Raw genomic sequence first — 15,273 nt, 5'->3', positions numbered from 1 at the left:
GCCATTTGATACAAATCCTGTGGCCAGGCCCAATCTGCTGGCAAAAAATCAAATCTAAATAATTTCCACTTTCTTCCTGTTGAGAAGAAAAGGAGATAAATATTGATACACAAGTAATTGCAGGTGTTGGTTCAGAAAAAAAGACATAAAGGGAGGAGGAGAGGCATGACAAACCCTGGTAAGTGATAGGTGGTGATTCAGTGCTGGAGTAACTCAGCAGGTCAAACAACAATAGACAATAGGTGCAGGAGCAATTCATTCGGCCCTTCGAGCCAGCACCGCCATTCAATGTGATCACGGCTGATCATCCCCAATCAGTACCCCATTCCTGCCTTCTCCCCACATCCCCTAACTCCGCTATCTTTAAGAGTCCTATCAAGTTCTTGAAAGTATCCAGAGAACTGGCTTCCACCACCCTCAGCAGAGAATTCTACACTCACCACTCTCTGTGTGAAAAAGTGTTTCCTCATCTCTATTCTAAATGCCTTACCCCTTATTCTTAAACGGTGGCCCCTGGTTCTGGACTCGCCCAACATCGGGAACATGTTTCCTGCCTCTAGCGTGTTCAAACCTTTAATAATCTTATATGTTTCAGTAATGATCCCCGGGCCACAGACGTTCACACTTTAATGCAACCTGGTCCGACCGCAGCTCAGAGACCGTATTAAGAATTCAGAAATGTGAAATAACTTCGGATGAAGATAAGGAGGATCTTAAAGCTTGGATAGACCTGCCATTCCGTGGATGTCTCGTAGCAGCTCGTAATGCTAACGGTAGGTATAAAAACTAACAATTTTGTTCATCACGAGTATGAAAAAACTTCATGAGTTACCGGATGTCCCGAGTACCTACCATTCGCTTTACGAGCTGCTACGGACCCGCTACGGACATTCTCCGAGTTCGAATCAGGGGAAAACTCGGGAGAACTCTTGAATTACCTCGTACAGTGGGACAGGGGCTTAAGTGTTGGAGTAACTCAGCAGGTTAGGCTAAGTCATGCATGAGACGCTGCCTGATCTGTTGAGTTATGCCAGTTTTTTGTACTTTTTTGGAAGGCAGTATCTACAGTTCCTTGAACCTGTCAATGAAAGTTAGAGCGTGTAGCCACTGGGATATTAGCCATAATATGCTATCTATGTTAATTGCAGCTCATTCACATGGCAAATGATGAAAGTCATTTAATCCAAAGCACCAAATAGCACCAGAGTATTCTTACACCTCTGTGCATACACAGCAATTGTAAAATGACACAAAATGCTGGAGTAACTCAGGCAGCAAGGGTCCCGACCTAAAAACATCACGATCGGTGATGTTCTCCAGAGATGCTGCCTGACCTGCTGAGTTACTGCAGCACTTTGTGTCCTTTTTTATAAACCAGCATCTGCAGTTCCTTGTTTCTACCATTGAAAAAAGACTACTTGTCTGTTATGGGCAGAATGGTTGCCTGCTCCCTTATCCAATCTCCTTTAGGTCTCAGCTTGTGTGTTGCAAAATTGGGTTCCTGGTGCAAATTTTTGAGCTCCCCAAGCCAAATTCACTTAGTTCTTCTGAATGCAACATTCTTAAAATGTATGCATTAAGAAAGATATTTTAACAACATCCATCCTCAACTGCTACTTCCTATGCTATTTCAATAATTATTATCAAAATTTCCAATGCAAATACACACATTCGGATTCTCTGCACAAATGTTTATGTTGATTATACAGGGTAAACATGAGGCAAATATTTTTGTCGTGTTACAGTTTGTTGATGAATCAAACAAATTAGCAGAATGCTTCCCAACAATGTGTGCATGTTTTGTTGTAATTTATGATGAATAAATATTGCACAAAATATACAGATAAAAAATGTTACAATGTTATAAAATGCAATCTTAACAATGCCCGTCAATCTGTAACTCCACACTATGAACGGCAGCAAAAGTTTGTATCTCATGACATCTCCATTCTGGAATTATTTGGAAAACTAAACCTTTTATTTGAACGCATTACTTGAAAACTTGATGAACTTGAATTGCATGAGAAGATGGCATTTTGTTCTTTCTCTTTTGTACTCAGATACGATTGTTCCAAGCATCATATTGGCTCATTAATAAGGCACAACAGATCTCGCTATAACGGTCTCAGTGCCAGTCTCTTAATGCTGATTATTAACATAGCATTTTTCATGACTTCAGGATGCTTCCAAAGCACTTTGGAAGTGTAGGACGTGTGACAGGCAAATTACACACAACAAACTCGCAGAAAGAGCAATTTCCCATTGAATTTACGCGTTGAAAGTGGCCCCTCTGGAAAGCTTTGCCGACTCTTGTATACTTTCTCAATGTGCTATTCCTATATCCTGTACTGAATCTAAGATGTGCTTATATATAGTAACTAGACTAAGTGGGACCTGGTGGGTCCCATGTTCACTCGTGAGGGCTGGTCCCCTAACGCAATATTCCACCTCTCTACCAATTCCAATATTCGTGGCCAGTGGGTGGGGGGGGTTCTGGATCGCTCGTATGGGTGTTGTGGGCCAAAGGGACTGGTTTCCAGAGGGCTAGTATGGACATCATGGGCCGAATGGATTCTTGGGCTGGCAGCTCACTCACTCAGGGCTGGTGGACTGGCAGTTCAGTCACTCAGGGCTGGTGGGCTGGCAGTTCACTCACTGATGGCTGGTGGGCTGGCAGTTGACTGACTCACGGCTGTTGGGCTGGAAGTTGACTCACGGCTGGCGGGCTGGCAGTTCACTCACGGCTAATCCTTGAAATTCCATTTCATGCAGAGTGCAGCCCACCAAATTAAAATGCAAATTCATACCATTTCAAGCAGAGAGCAGGCCACCAAATTCAAATGCAATTTCATACCATTTCAAGAAGAGTGTAGGCCACCCAATTCAAATGCAATTTCATACCATTTCAAGCAGAGTGCAGGCCACCAAATTCAAATGCAATTTCATACCATTTCAAGCAGAGTGCAGGCCACCAAATTCAAATGCAATTTCATACCATTTCAAGCAGAGTGCAGGCCACCAAATTCAAATGCAATTTCATACCATTTCACGCAGAGTGCAGGCCACCAATTTCAAATGCAATTTCATACCATTTCAAGCAGAGTGCAGGCCACCAAATTCAAATGCAATTTCATACCATTTGGGCTTTATACTCCTGGCCCCTCCGGATGGGGCGTTACCTTCATCATGGTGATTGACAGGCGAGAGGACCAATCAGCTGATCTCAAGATTTTTTAAACATTCATAACTTTTTTATTTTTGATCGATCGGAAAAATTCATGGGACTGCCTCAGCGGAGGAGGACTGTGAGTATGATGGCCAAAAAATCATAGCGATATATGGTAGCGTTTTTTCTAAAATCAATATAAAGCGCAGACAGGAAGTGGTCAAGATGAGACTTTTAGTTATATAGATACTTTTACTGAACTGTATGCAGAAAAAGTATTTAACTGTACTTCGGTACATGTGATAATAAAAATACCATTGAAGACCAGTTTTTAATGCACATTCCTAAATATTCTTTTGTCAGTGGATTTATATAGGGTGTTTGTATATTTTTTAAACACTATGTATATCATGTGTATATCATGTGGTGTGAATTTCAATACATTGTTGTATCGGCCTCTGTTGTCAGTTGGTTATTGATTACCACCATTGGATTAGAGGCTCTCCCCTTGTAACTTGTCCTATTCAAAAAGCAATGTGAATGCCAAGTTGGGAATGAGATTTGTCTGTGGAAATAACGCTGAGTAATCAAAGAGTAACAATGGGTAATCTAATGAGGGTCACTGATGATATTAGCTGCTTTCATGAGGATTTGCTTCCTGTCGATGCCTTCGATGATGGGGTGGTTAGTACCCATAAAGGACCGGGCAGTGTCCACCAATTTCTGCAGATCTTTGTTCTTGAGTGTCTGAATTTCCAAACCAGGCTGTGATGTAAGCAGCCAGTATACTCTCTACCGTCCACTTTAGACTTTAGAGATACAGCGTGGAAACAGGCCCTTTGGCCCACCGGGTCCGCACTGACCATCAATACTGAGCATCGATCACTACCATACAGTAGTTATATCCTACACACTAAGGATAATTTACAGAAGCCAATTAACCTACAGACCTGTACGTCTTTTGAGCATGGGAGCACCCGGAGAAGACCCACTTGGTCACAGGGAGAATATACCAACTCCACACAGACCGCACCCAATGTTAGGATCAAACCTGGATCTCGAGCTCTGTAAGGCAGCAGCTCTATCGCTGCTCCACTGTGCCACCCCTAAACTTGTAAAGTTCACTTGTAGAAGTTTGATAAGAACATTTGGCGACACACTAAATCTCTTCAAACCTTTCAAAAAATAGAGGCATTGGTCAAGAGAGTCTAGAGCGTTTAATTATCCTACGTACTTCCAATGGAACAATTAATTGTTCTTTCCTTTGTGATTGCATCAATATACTGAGCCCAGAACGGATCATTAAATATGCATTTGCCCAGGAAACTGAAGCTATTGATTCTCTTCACCGCTGTCTCACCGATGAAGACAGGTGTTTGGTTCCTTTCCCTTCCTGAAGTCAACAATCAGCTCCTTGGTCTTGCTAACATCGAGAGCAAGATTGTTGTTCTGGCACCACTCAACCAGTTTGTCCCTCTCCCTCCTGTATTGTTCATTGTAGCCTGGGGTTTTGCAGTATTGACAATTTGGTATGTCCACTAGGAAGAGCTGTGCACATATTTATTGCAGCATGGCGCAGCAAGTAAAGCAAAATACTGCAGTTCAATGCTAGTGAGGGGACGTGGGCAGAAGATGTACATGTTGGAAGTCTCCGTGGGGACCATTAATGTGGTTGCACTACAAGGCTGCTGGGAAAAGCAACAAACAGGGTCGAGAAGGTCAGAGTGAGACGTCCTGTTGATGGAAATCTCTGCATTCAGTCCTCAGCATCTTCAGTAACTTTAGAATTGGGGTTAACTGAAGGCAGTTGGGTCCCTCCTGCCAAAGTGGGAGAGCGCTGACGAGTGTTTGAGAGGATTGAACTTGGATAATATTGTTTCTTTTGTGTGCATCCTGTTTTGAACAGAAAATAACCAAAAAGGGCAGCACTGTGGTGCAGCGCACCAGACACCTGGGTTTGATCCTGAACTTGGCTGCTGTCTGTGTGGAGTTTGAATGTTCTCCATGTGACTGAGTGGGTTTCTTTCATCGTGGGCTCTAGTTTCATCCCAGATCCAAAAAAACGTGCGGGCCTCTGTAAAAATGCACCTAATGCGAAGAGAGTGGACGAGAAAGTGGGATGACGTGCAATTAGTATGATCGATGGTTTGAGTAGACTCTGTGGATTGAAGGACCTGTGTCAATGCTGCAGCACTAAGCTAAGCAAATATACTGTATATTCTGCTGAGTATTAATCTATTATTGTGATACAGTACTGATTGGGACAGGTCTGTCACAGTGTAACATTGAGGCTCAATCTATTGAACTCGGGTTTGTCCCTGTATAACATTGGAGTGTCTAGCTGCGGGGTATTATTTGTCCCTATGTAACCTATCCATGTTCTCCTGAGATGCTGCCTGAGCCGCTGAGTTACCACAGTACTTTGTGTCTTTCCTTGTAATCAGCACCTTCAGATCCTTGTTTCCACACTTCAGTATTACTTGGGCAAATCACAGCATGGGGGGAAAACAGGAATCAGAATAGTTGTGCAAGTTTTGTGGTACAAGGACCACTCCAACAATTAGCCTGGATTACACGCTTGGACTTGGGGTTTCCAAATTTGCAGAAGACACAAAACCGAGTGGACGAGTTAGCTATGAGAAACATAATGAAAGATTAAGACAATGTATACAGGCTGAAGGAATGGATGGATAGATGGCTGAGGAAATTTAATGCTGAGAAATGTAAGGTATCATTGATTTGTTAGTGTCATGTGTACTGAGTGAAAAATGTAATTTTGTGTGCTATCCAGTCAAATCATACTGTACCCGAGTACAATGAAGCCTTACACAAGTACAATACATAGAGCAAAGAGAAAAATATCAGGGTGCAGAATATAATGTTGCTGCATTATGGTGTTACAGCTACAAAGATAGCGCAGAGAAGAAATATTAGAACTTTTTCATATTAGAGCAGAGAGCAACATAAACTAGAGGGCACGTGTGAAATGTATAAGAGCAGAGAGATCTGGAGTGTTTTGATTCAGTTCATTGAAAAAGGACATGTTCACAAAGAGGTTACAAAAACATTTTCAGGATCCTGTGGTTTATGGATAGAAGTATGGAGAATAAGAAGAAATTGCAAGGAGAACTGATAAAGGTATTTACAATTGTGAACAAATATTCACAGGTGAAGTGGAAGGAAGCTACAGTGAAACAGATTGAAGCCAGGAAGATGGGTAGCATTCGGAAAAATGTTAGAAATTGTTATGATTATATTTCAGCAAAACAATGTTTACTTTCAACTACTGTAACAGTTAATGGGTGTGTGGATTTACATTACATTTGGAAATGTGCATGATATGGTACAATTATGGTTATGTCTCAGTAAATTAACTCAAGTACAGAATATGAAATTGGTCATGTCTGATGTTTATTGGAGTCCATGCATTAGACTGATCAGTCTCAGTGAAACAACCTATAACATTGTCATATCACTTTATGGCCTAGTAAGAATCTACATTTTAACAGCTTTGGACTCGAAGAATTTTTTTGTTTTATTATTGAAAATAAAGTTTATTCAGAGTAAAGAATATATACAATAGAGAAACTGTGCAAAAGAATTATTCGGACATTCTCGAAGGCTATACGTCTGTTCATTTTGTCTTTACGTAGTATTTACACATTTTACACAACACCCTTGCCACTCATGTGGTCCCCTGGCGTGGAATCCCTTCCCTTATTTGAGGTGCATCTCCACCACACCCTGCCCCCCCAATGTCCAGTAGTGGACTGACCCTAGACTATGGTCCTCCCCCACAGAGCCTTGGCGATGACTACGCCAAGCTTCACAAGATGGTGCCAGAAACACGGTGCACTGCCTCAGTGTAATGTACCATCTTACGTTCTTGTACTGAAATATGGTTGTGCCTATGCATAGTAAGATTGGTACTGAACTATATATGCAAAACAAGGAATTTTACCACACCTTTGATTATTTCTGTTGAATTGGGTAAATTCAGTAGACAGTAATTCAGTAGAATTGGATAGATTCAGTAGATTCATGTTCTGCTAATCTTGCATTTGTTGACAATATGTACATTTGGTTAAGAATTAATTACTTGCATGATTGTTTTACGGTATTCAAATAATATCATGAGTGTAATTATGGTTTGGTACTTTTTATTTGGACGGTGTTGTACATATGAAAGCAGTGTATTATCTTGGGTGTGTATTAGTGATTAAGAACTAAGACTGCTATGTGGTTATTCTTTGAAACACTGTTGTTAGGTAGGTGTGGTTCCCTTCAATAAAGGAGTTTGGTTACTTGCCCAAATCTGTTTTTAATTTATTTTTTGGGATCTTGCCACTGCTGACAAGCTTAGTATTTATTGTAATAAGTCACTCACTACAGGATTGTCAGCCTCTGACTTGCTCTTTAGGTATGCTATTTATTTAGCTGGTCCATTTAGCTTCTTATTAATGATGGCAGTCATGATGCCCATGATGGGAGACTGCGTGGTATCAATGTTATTGAATGCCTCGGGTAGAAACAAGGAACTGCTGATGCTGGTTTACACAAAAAGACATAAAGTGCTGGAGTAGCTCAGCGGGTCAGGCAGTATCTCTGGAAAACAAGGATAGATGATGTTTCAGGTTTGGACTCTTCTTCAGACTCAATGTCAAGGGTAGGTAGTTGGGCTCTCTTTTGTTTGGCACCTTTATTGTTGTGAATTTACTGGCCAGTTATCAGTCCATGCCCAAATGTTGCCTGGGTCTTTCGATGAACATGGACTGCTTCATTTGTGGAGGAGTTTCACTTGGAATAGAACACTGTGTAGTCATGAGGAAACATCCCCACTCTTAATCTTGTGATCGGTGGAAAGGTTTTGAAGCTAGTTGGGCCCAGAACACTCTTAAAGTAATGCTCCAAGGTGGGATGACTGACCACCACCAAACACAACCATCTTCACCACTGTGAGGTGTGACTCCAACCATTCAAGTGTTTTCCCTTTAATGCTTTTAATTAAAGGGTACATATTGGTCTAAAGAGCTGGCCTTGTTTAAAGCAGTGTCATGAAATACTTTTTATACTCTTGGAACCTGGGTTTAACACTTCATTTAAAAGTTCAGTATTCCAGCATGATATTCTATATTGGAGTGCGACTTGGTCAGACAATGCTGCCCACTGAGTTCTCCCTGACATGGTGGTGTAAAAAAGTTAAACTCTCTACTTCAAGATTGCAAAATACTTTGGAATTAAAAAATGCACCGCCACGTGGAATTTTGTTTTTGTGACTCATTGCCACATTGGGCAGTGTATGAAATAACTACATAATTGACATGTAACATTGAAGACATTAGTAATGTAAGTAAAATTCAAGAGGCAAATATATATGCAGTAATCTACTAGTATTGGTTTATTGTTGTCACGAGTACCAAGCTATAGTGAAAAATGTGTTCTGTCCAGTCCAATCATACTGTACATCAATGGGGTCAAGCCACACACAAGTTCAACAGCTAATGCTATCCATACCAGAGTGCAAATATATATTGTTGCAGCATTATAGCGTTATTTACAGAGATAAAGTCCAAAGTCTGCATTGAAGAAGGTTGGAAGGACAGAACTACATCCTAGTTTATGAGTGGACAGTAGGAAAGAAGCTGTTCCTCATTTTGGTGGTACGTGCTTTCAAGATTTTGTATCTTCTGCCTGATGGAGGTGAGTTGAAGAGGGAATGACCAGGGTAAAAAGTTCCAGAGAATCTGAACCCCATGTCTTTATGGCCTTGAAGAGATTTATATCATTAATGTTGGGTGACCATTGAGAACATGACTACTTTTGTGTTTCAGTTACCTTTTTATAGTTTTCCCTGAAAAAGCAGCACATAAAGTGGCTTGCAAAGTCTCCCATTTTAATGTATTTTAATTTACTTAAAAATCAATTTCTGAAAAAGGGTGGCATGGGTGTGACAAAGCCTGGCAAGTGATAGGTGGATATGGGTGAGGGAGGATGATTGGAAAATGGGTGAAGCAAATGACAAAGGCTAGAGGTGAAAAGGATGTCAAATAAGAGAAGGTGGCAGAGAAAACGGGTCTGCCAGGGCAGTCTTGTTTGGGAACTTTGGGGAGGAGATATTTTGGGCAGGTTCTATCACATACTTTAAAAGATATTTGGTCAGGTACACGGATAGATAGGTATAGAGGGATTTAACTAACCACAGGCAGATGCGACTAGTGTAGATGCGGCATGTTGTTTGGTGTGGGCAAATTGGCCAAAAGGCTTTTTTCCGTGCTGTATGACTCCATGACAAAGAAGCAGGCAGTGCGGGGAGGGGGAACGATGAAGTTAGAGGCTGTGGAGGGGAGATTGCCAAAGGTGAGGAGATCAGAAACAATCTGGGAGATGATGGCCTGGTGTTTGTCTGCAGCGTCAAGGTTCACAAATCATAGGAGCAGTTGTAGGCCATTCAGCCCACCGAGTGTACCTCACCATTCAATCATGGCTGATCTATCTTTCCCCCTCAACCGATTCTCCTGTCTTCTTTTACTAATCAAGAATCTGTTTGTCTGCACCTAAAAAATATGCCCAATGACATCCTCTCCACATCTACTCTATCCAGGCCTTGGACTATAACACCATAGTGGTAGGTCAAGAGGTAGGTATGAGCAATCGCAAACCAAAACGTCACCTATCCATGGTAAGACACAAAGTGCTGGAGTAACTCAGCGGGACGGGCAGCGCCTCTGGGGACGTGGAATTTATCTCACCTGGACAATTTCACTGCTGGGGCCAATAAAGTTCTATCGTGTCGTGTCGTATCTCTGTGCAGAGATGCTGCCCGACCCGTGAGTTACTCCAGCACATTGTGTCTTGTTGTGTCAACCAGCATCTGCAGCTCCTTTCTCACACACACACACACACACCGCGTCCCCAACAGCCCCGCCCCCTGGCCGCGCGCTCCCGCCCCCTGGCCGCGCGCTCCCGCCCCCAGGCCGCGCGCTCCCGCCCCAGGCCGCGCGCTCCCGCCCCAGGCCGCGTGAACGGGGGGGATGCTGGGAGCCCCGGGTGGCGGCGCGGACGCGTGATTCCCGCGGCGCTGACAACCAGCGGGGACGCGCACGGGCACGAGCACGAGCACCGGCCTCCCTCCCTCCCTCCCTCCGTTGAACGCAGCGCAGCGACTCACCGCGGGGAGGACAGCGAGCCCACGGCGGCCGCACCGCCCGGCCCCGGCCCGGCCTCCTGGTAAGGACACGGTGTGTGTGTGTGAGATGGCGGCGGCCGTCTCCACACCTCCTGTCAACCTCTGTCTGTCTCCGCCTCGCGCGTCCGTCGACGGTAGGGAGGGATGGATGTGTATGGAGGGAGGGAGACCATCGTCGTGTCCTCGGCCCCGGGTCTCCGGCGGCAGGGACGGGCGGAGGGAAGGTGGGAGGGAGAGTGAGGGGCAAGGAGAGGCCGCGCCGGCCGAGCGGCCGCCGGCACCGCCCCCTCTCTCCGCTCATTGGCCTCGCCGCCGCCCTGGCGCGGCCTCCGATTGGCCGCCGCCCACGTCAGTCACCAGGTCCCGCCCACAGCCGGCTGCTTTGATTGCAGGGACAGAGTTAGTTGTCAGATTCTCAGGAGAGCTGGAGTATCTCAGCAGGTCAGGCAGCACTTTGTGCATTTATTTTTAAATCGCACCTGTCTCTGTCAGAGGAACAATGCTGGGTGCACAGAGTCAGACAGCAGCAGCTGTTGTAAAGGGTGGAGACACCCAGGGCAATGGTGCCCTCCTGCTGCAAGGGACAAATGCAGACAGGCCTTGTTGCAGCCTCGAAGATAGACGCAAAGTACGGGAGTAACTCAGCGGGACAAGCTGCATCTCTGGAGAGAAGAAATGGGTGACGTTTCGGGTCGAGACCCTTCTTCAGCCCCACAAGGAGCTGGCCAGATTGCATGGGGGACACTACAAAGAGTTTTGGTTTCCTTATTTAAAGAAGGAGAGTTCCTCCAAAGTGCTGGAGGAACTCTGCGGGTCAGGCAGCATCTGTGGAGAGAGTGGATGCGGGGGAGGATGTTTCTACTAGTGGAAGAGCCTATAGCCAGAGGGCACACTCAGAATAAAAGGACGTACCTTTAGAAACAGGCTGAGGAGGAATTTCTTTCGTCAGAGGGTGGTGAATAAATTGAATTTGTAACCACAAACATTGCTGGAGGCCAAGTCATTTGGTATTTTTAAAGCAGAAATTGACAGGTTCTTGATTGATAAGGGGGTCAAAAGTTTGTTTAGTTTATTGTCATGTGTACGAAGGTATAGTGAAAAGCTTGTGTGTGCTAACCAGTCAATCTTGAGACAATACCTGATTATAATTGACCCATCTAAAGTGTACAGGTACATGATAAAGTGAATGACGTTTAGTACAAGATAAAGTCCAGTGATTAAAGATAGCCCGAGACTCTCCAATGAGGTAAATAGTAGCTCAGGACCACTCTATAGTTATGGGGTGAAGGCAGGAGAATGTGGTTGAAAGAGAAAGATATCGGAAAGGAAAAACCGTGATTAAATGCCTGAGTGGACTTGATGGACCAAATAGTCTAAAGCTGTCCCTATGACATGAATTTAGGAATGGACAGGCAATGTTTCAAATTGGGACCCTTCCTCAGACTATATATCCCTTAAGGAAGGATATACTTGCTTTGAAGACATAGTGGAAAATGTACACCAGGCTGGTTACTGGGATGAAGTTGTTGATAATTAAAGGTAGACACAAAAAGTTGGAGTAGCTCAGTGGGTCAGGCAGCATCTCTGGAGAAAAGGTGATGTTTATCGGGTTGTGAGTCTTCTTCAGACAATTATCAATTGTTGATAATTAATTCAGTTTTGAGTGTATTGAGCCTATACTTATGAGGTTTAGAAAGAATAAGAGATGATATTAAAACACAGATACACAGGGAACTGCAGATGCTGGAGTATTGAGCTAAACACAAAGTGCTGGAGGAAGTCAGTGGGTCAGAAAGGAAAACTTCTTCAAAGTCAGTCTGAAGAAGGGTCCTGACCTGAAATGTCAATGTCATCTGGCCATTTTAACTGCTGGGTTCCTTCAGCATTTTGTGTGTTGATGTTAAAACATGCTGTTTCTAGATGGATGGAGGAGGAGGGGGGTGGGGGAATTGGGGGACAGTTAAGTCCACGCCTTGTGCTATTGAGAGGATGTTTTTACCATGTGGGTAGGGGGAAACAAGCCACAGAGGTTCAGAATACAGGTCCTTCCCAGGTGACAACAGGATTCTGTTCTCAATACTGATTGTAACCTCAACAGTTTGCAAGTCTGAAGAAGAGTCTCAACTTAAAACATCATCAATTCCTTCTCTCCAGATATTCTGCCTGTCCTGCTGAGTTACTCCAGCTTTTTGTGTCTATCTTCAGTTAGCAAGTTGGAAACGTGGGTGTGAACTGAATCCCACGTGGTAGGTGATCCCTCAGAGGTGGGTGTCCCATAAGGATAGATGGTGTGGAGAAATATTTAAAATCTACTTTATGCCATTGCTAATAATAGAACTGTTATTACCAAATTTAGCCCAAGACACTAGCTAATCATGATATTTCAAATGACTTTACTGCCAACAAGGTTTTAAATGTTATGGACAAAAAGGTCACAGCTGCTGATTTGAATGACGTAATTGGGCATCTAGTTTTAACTACAATGTATTCTTCTTGGTTTCAAAGTGGCTGGCGTCAAGAACAATTGCCTTTATGCAAGCAGTGGCTAGCAAATTCACTTTACTAATGTGCCAAATGTCAAGCTGTTTGTAAGACGGGGAGGCCTGTGTGGGTTTATCTATTTTGGTTGGATTTGTGGAAGAATTTCTTCTCTGAGCACTGTCACTCCAGGAAATTCTCTACTCCGGAGGGCTGTGGAGGTAGTCATTGAATATATTTAAGGCATAAGTGGGAACCGTATGAACCAAAATGGAGTCGCATGGTATGGGAAGAGGGTGGAAAGTGATGTAGAGACCAAGATAAGTTCAACTAATTGAATGATGGCATGGAAATTAGGATTTGTCTGATCTTCTACTGCGTTTGATGTTCTCATGAATTTGGTGAAGTTCCTGTTTCTTTCCCCTGTGTATTGTTACTAAACTGGGCTTAATGAGATAGAAATTCAATACACAAAATGTAATTGTGACGATGAGTAAAATTATTTTGTGAAACATTCATGCAGTGCTGGAAGGAAGTTAGATGGCAGTCATCTGTCAAGAACTAGAGGGTGGGGGAATAGTTTATCTTAACTGGGTAGGTAACATTTTTTGGTCAAAACATTCATGTAACATTTCCTTTATTTCTGCACAAAACTTTATCGTTAAGCATACATGAATCGGCATTATGGATTCAAGAGGAACAAGTTTGGAAATTATTACAAAGTTACAACTTGGAAATGTGCAATTCGTAACCAATTATTTTGTTGTTCATTCAATGAGAATGTGTATTAGAGTTGCTGCAAGATACCACAAAATTTGTTCCAAATCAAATGTTAGACTTCCTCTTCAATTATTAATGACCTTAAGATCTTCATAGGTAATGAGTCTTTTACATTTTTCCCACATTGTCCTTGTTTTTTTGTGAATGATTGAAATTTTAAACATGTTTTTTAACTGCACTATTAATCATGCAGCCACCCCTGAGGCTACTCCCATTTTTTTTTTCACCGATTTAGTTCATAATTCATAAATTCTAGGAGCAGAATGCCATTCGGCCCATCAATTCTACTCTGCCATTCAATCTATAAAAGGAACAAATTTAACTCCTTTATTGGTTTTGGTTTATAATTGTCATATATACTGAGATACATCGAAAAACTTAGGTTTGTGTACTCTCCAGAGAGATTGAACTGTACATGAGTACATCAGGTTGTGCAAAAGATAAAATAAAGTGCAGAATATAGTGTTTACAGTACAGAGAAAGTGCAGATAAAATAACAAGTGCCTGAGCTGCAATTAAATAGATTGGAAGGTCAGAAATATTTCAAGAGCATATGAGAGGTCCATTCAAGAGTCTGATAATAGCAGTTGTTCTTGAATCTGGAAGTACATGCTTTCAAGATTCCGTATCTTCTTCCCAACAAGAGGGGGGGAGAAGAGAGAATGACCAATGAGCAGTCCTTGATACAATTGGCTGAGTTCCATAGGCTGCGTGAAGTGTAGATTAAATCAATTGGGTGCGGTGCGGAGGGAAGGGGGTGGCCTATGCGAAGGACTGGGATCTATCCATGAAACATTATGGTCTTGGGCATAGCAAACTGTTATGCAACCCCTTAGAATGCTTTTGGTGGAGCATCTGTAGGAATTGGTAAGAATCTTTAGAGAGTTGCTTTCTTTGTTTTCTGAGGAAGTAGATGTGTTTATGTGCTTAGCCATACTGTAGATATGGTTGGTCTGTATCAAAATGAAGCTGGTATTTGATTTGGCTTTTTTTAGTTTAGAGATAGAGATGGAAATAGGTCCTTCGACCCACTGAGTCCACACTGATCAGCAATCACCCATGCATTAGTTCTACCCTATGCAATGGCACAATTTATAGAAGCCAATTAACCTACAAACTGCACATCTTTGGAGTGTGGGAGGAAACTGGAGCACAATGAGAAAATGTACGTGGTGACAGAGAATGTACAAACTCTGTACAAACAGGATGAAACCTGGATCTCTGGCATTGTAAGGCAGCAACTCTACTGCTGCAGCACTCTGCTGCCCTGTTACACCTAGGAACTTGAAGTTCTCGACCATCTCCACTTCAGCATCATTTATACAGATTTCGGTGTGCACTTGCAGAAGTTTATATATTTATATAAAACAAATTGCCCAGGTTTCTTTTTCCATTTTGAGGAAGATATATCATTTACCTGTTAAATTTCATTTGCTTATCTGCCCATTCTGCTACCCATTTCTATCCTCACATTTTATTACCTTACTTTATCATCTTTCCACATTTTGTATTACCTATAAATGCTGGAATTTTATCAAGCGCACCACATCTAATTCATGGTGGTAATGGCATTGATCCTGAGGCGCATCATTGTCTACTATTCTCCAATCGGGAAAAACACTGCAATTCAGTACTTTTTCCCCAATAACCAATTTCCTACCCG

General features: G+C 42.8%; 1 protein-coding gene and 1 long non-coding RNA gene across 8 annotated transcripts in view; one reads left to right on the top strand and one right to left on the bottom strand.

The window, feature by feature from the left end:
* The window catches only part of LOC129701265 (uncharacterized), a 92,083-nt gene extending 81,609 nt beyond the window's left edge, over positions 1-10,474 (bottom strand). For both annotated transcript variants that reach the window (XR_008724173.1, XR_008724174.1), the window contains exon 1: positions 10,335-10,474. This is a non-coding gene — a long non-coding RNA (uncharacterized LOC129701265). The remainder of the gene's footprint in view (positions 1-10,334) is intronic.
* Positions 10,271-15,273, top strand: part of nek7 (NIMA-related kinase 7) — a 137,697-nt gene continuing 132,694 nt past the window's right edge. For 2 of the 6 annotated variants that reach the window (XM_055642406.1, XM_055642405.1), the window contains exon 1: positions 10,271-10,393. Coding sequence is in view for 2 of the 6 variants with exons in the window: in XM_055642403.1 (XP_055498378.1) it covers positions 10,420-10,486 (67 nt within the window). In the remaining 4 variants the exon portion in view is untranslated. The other 4 variants (XM_055642403.1, XM_055642401.1, XM_055642408.1 and 1 more) reach the window with 2 other exon arrangements.

The sequence above is a fragment of the Leucoraja erinacea genome, chromosome 10, assembly GCF_028641065.1.
Source record: "Leucoraja erinacea ecotype New England chromosome 10, Leri_hhj_1, whole genome shotgun sequence".
Lineage (NCBI taxonomy): Eukaryota > Metazoa > Chordata > Chondrichthyes > Rajiformes > Rajidae > Leucoraja > Leucoraja erinaceus.
This window is presented reverse-complemented; position numbering and strand designations above follow the sequence as displayed.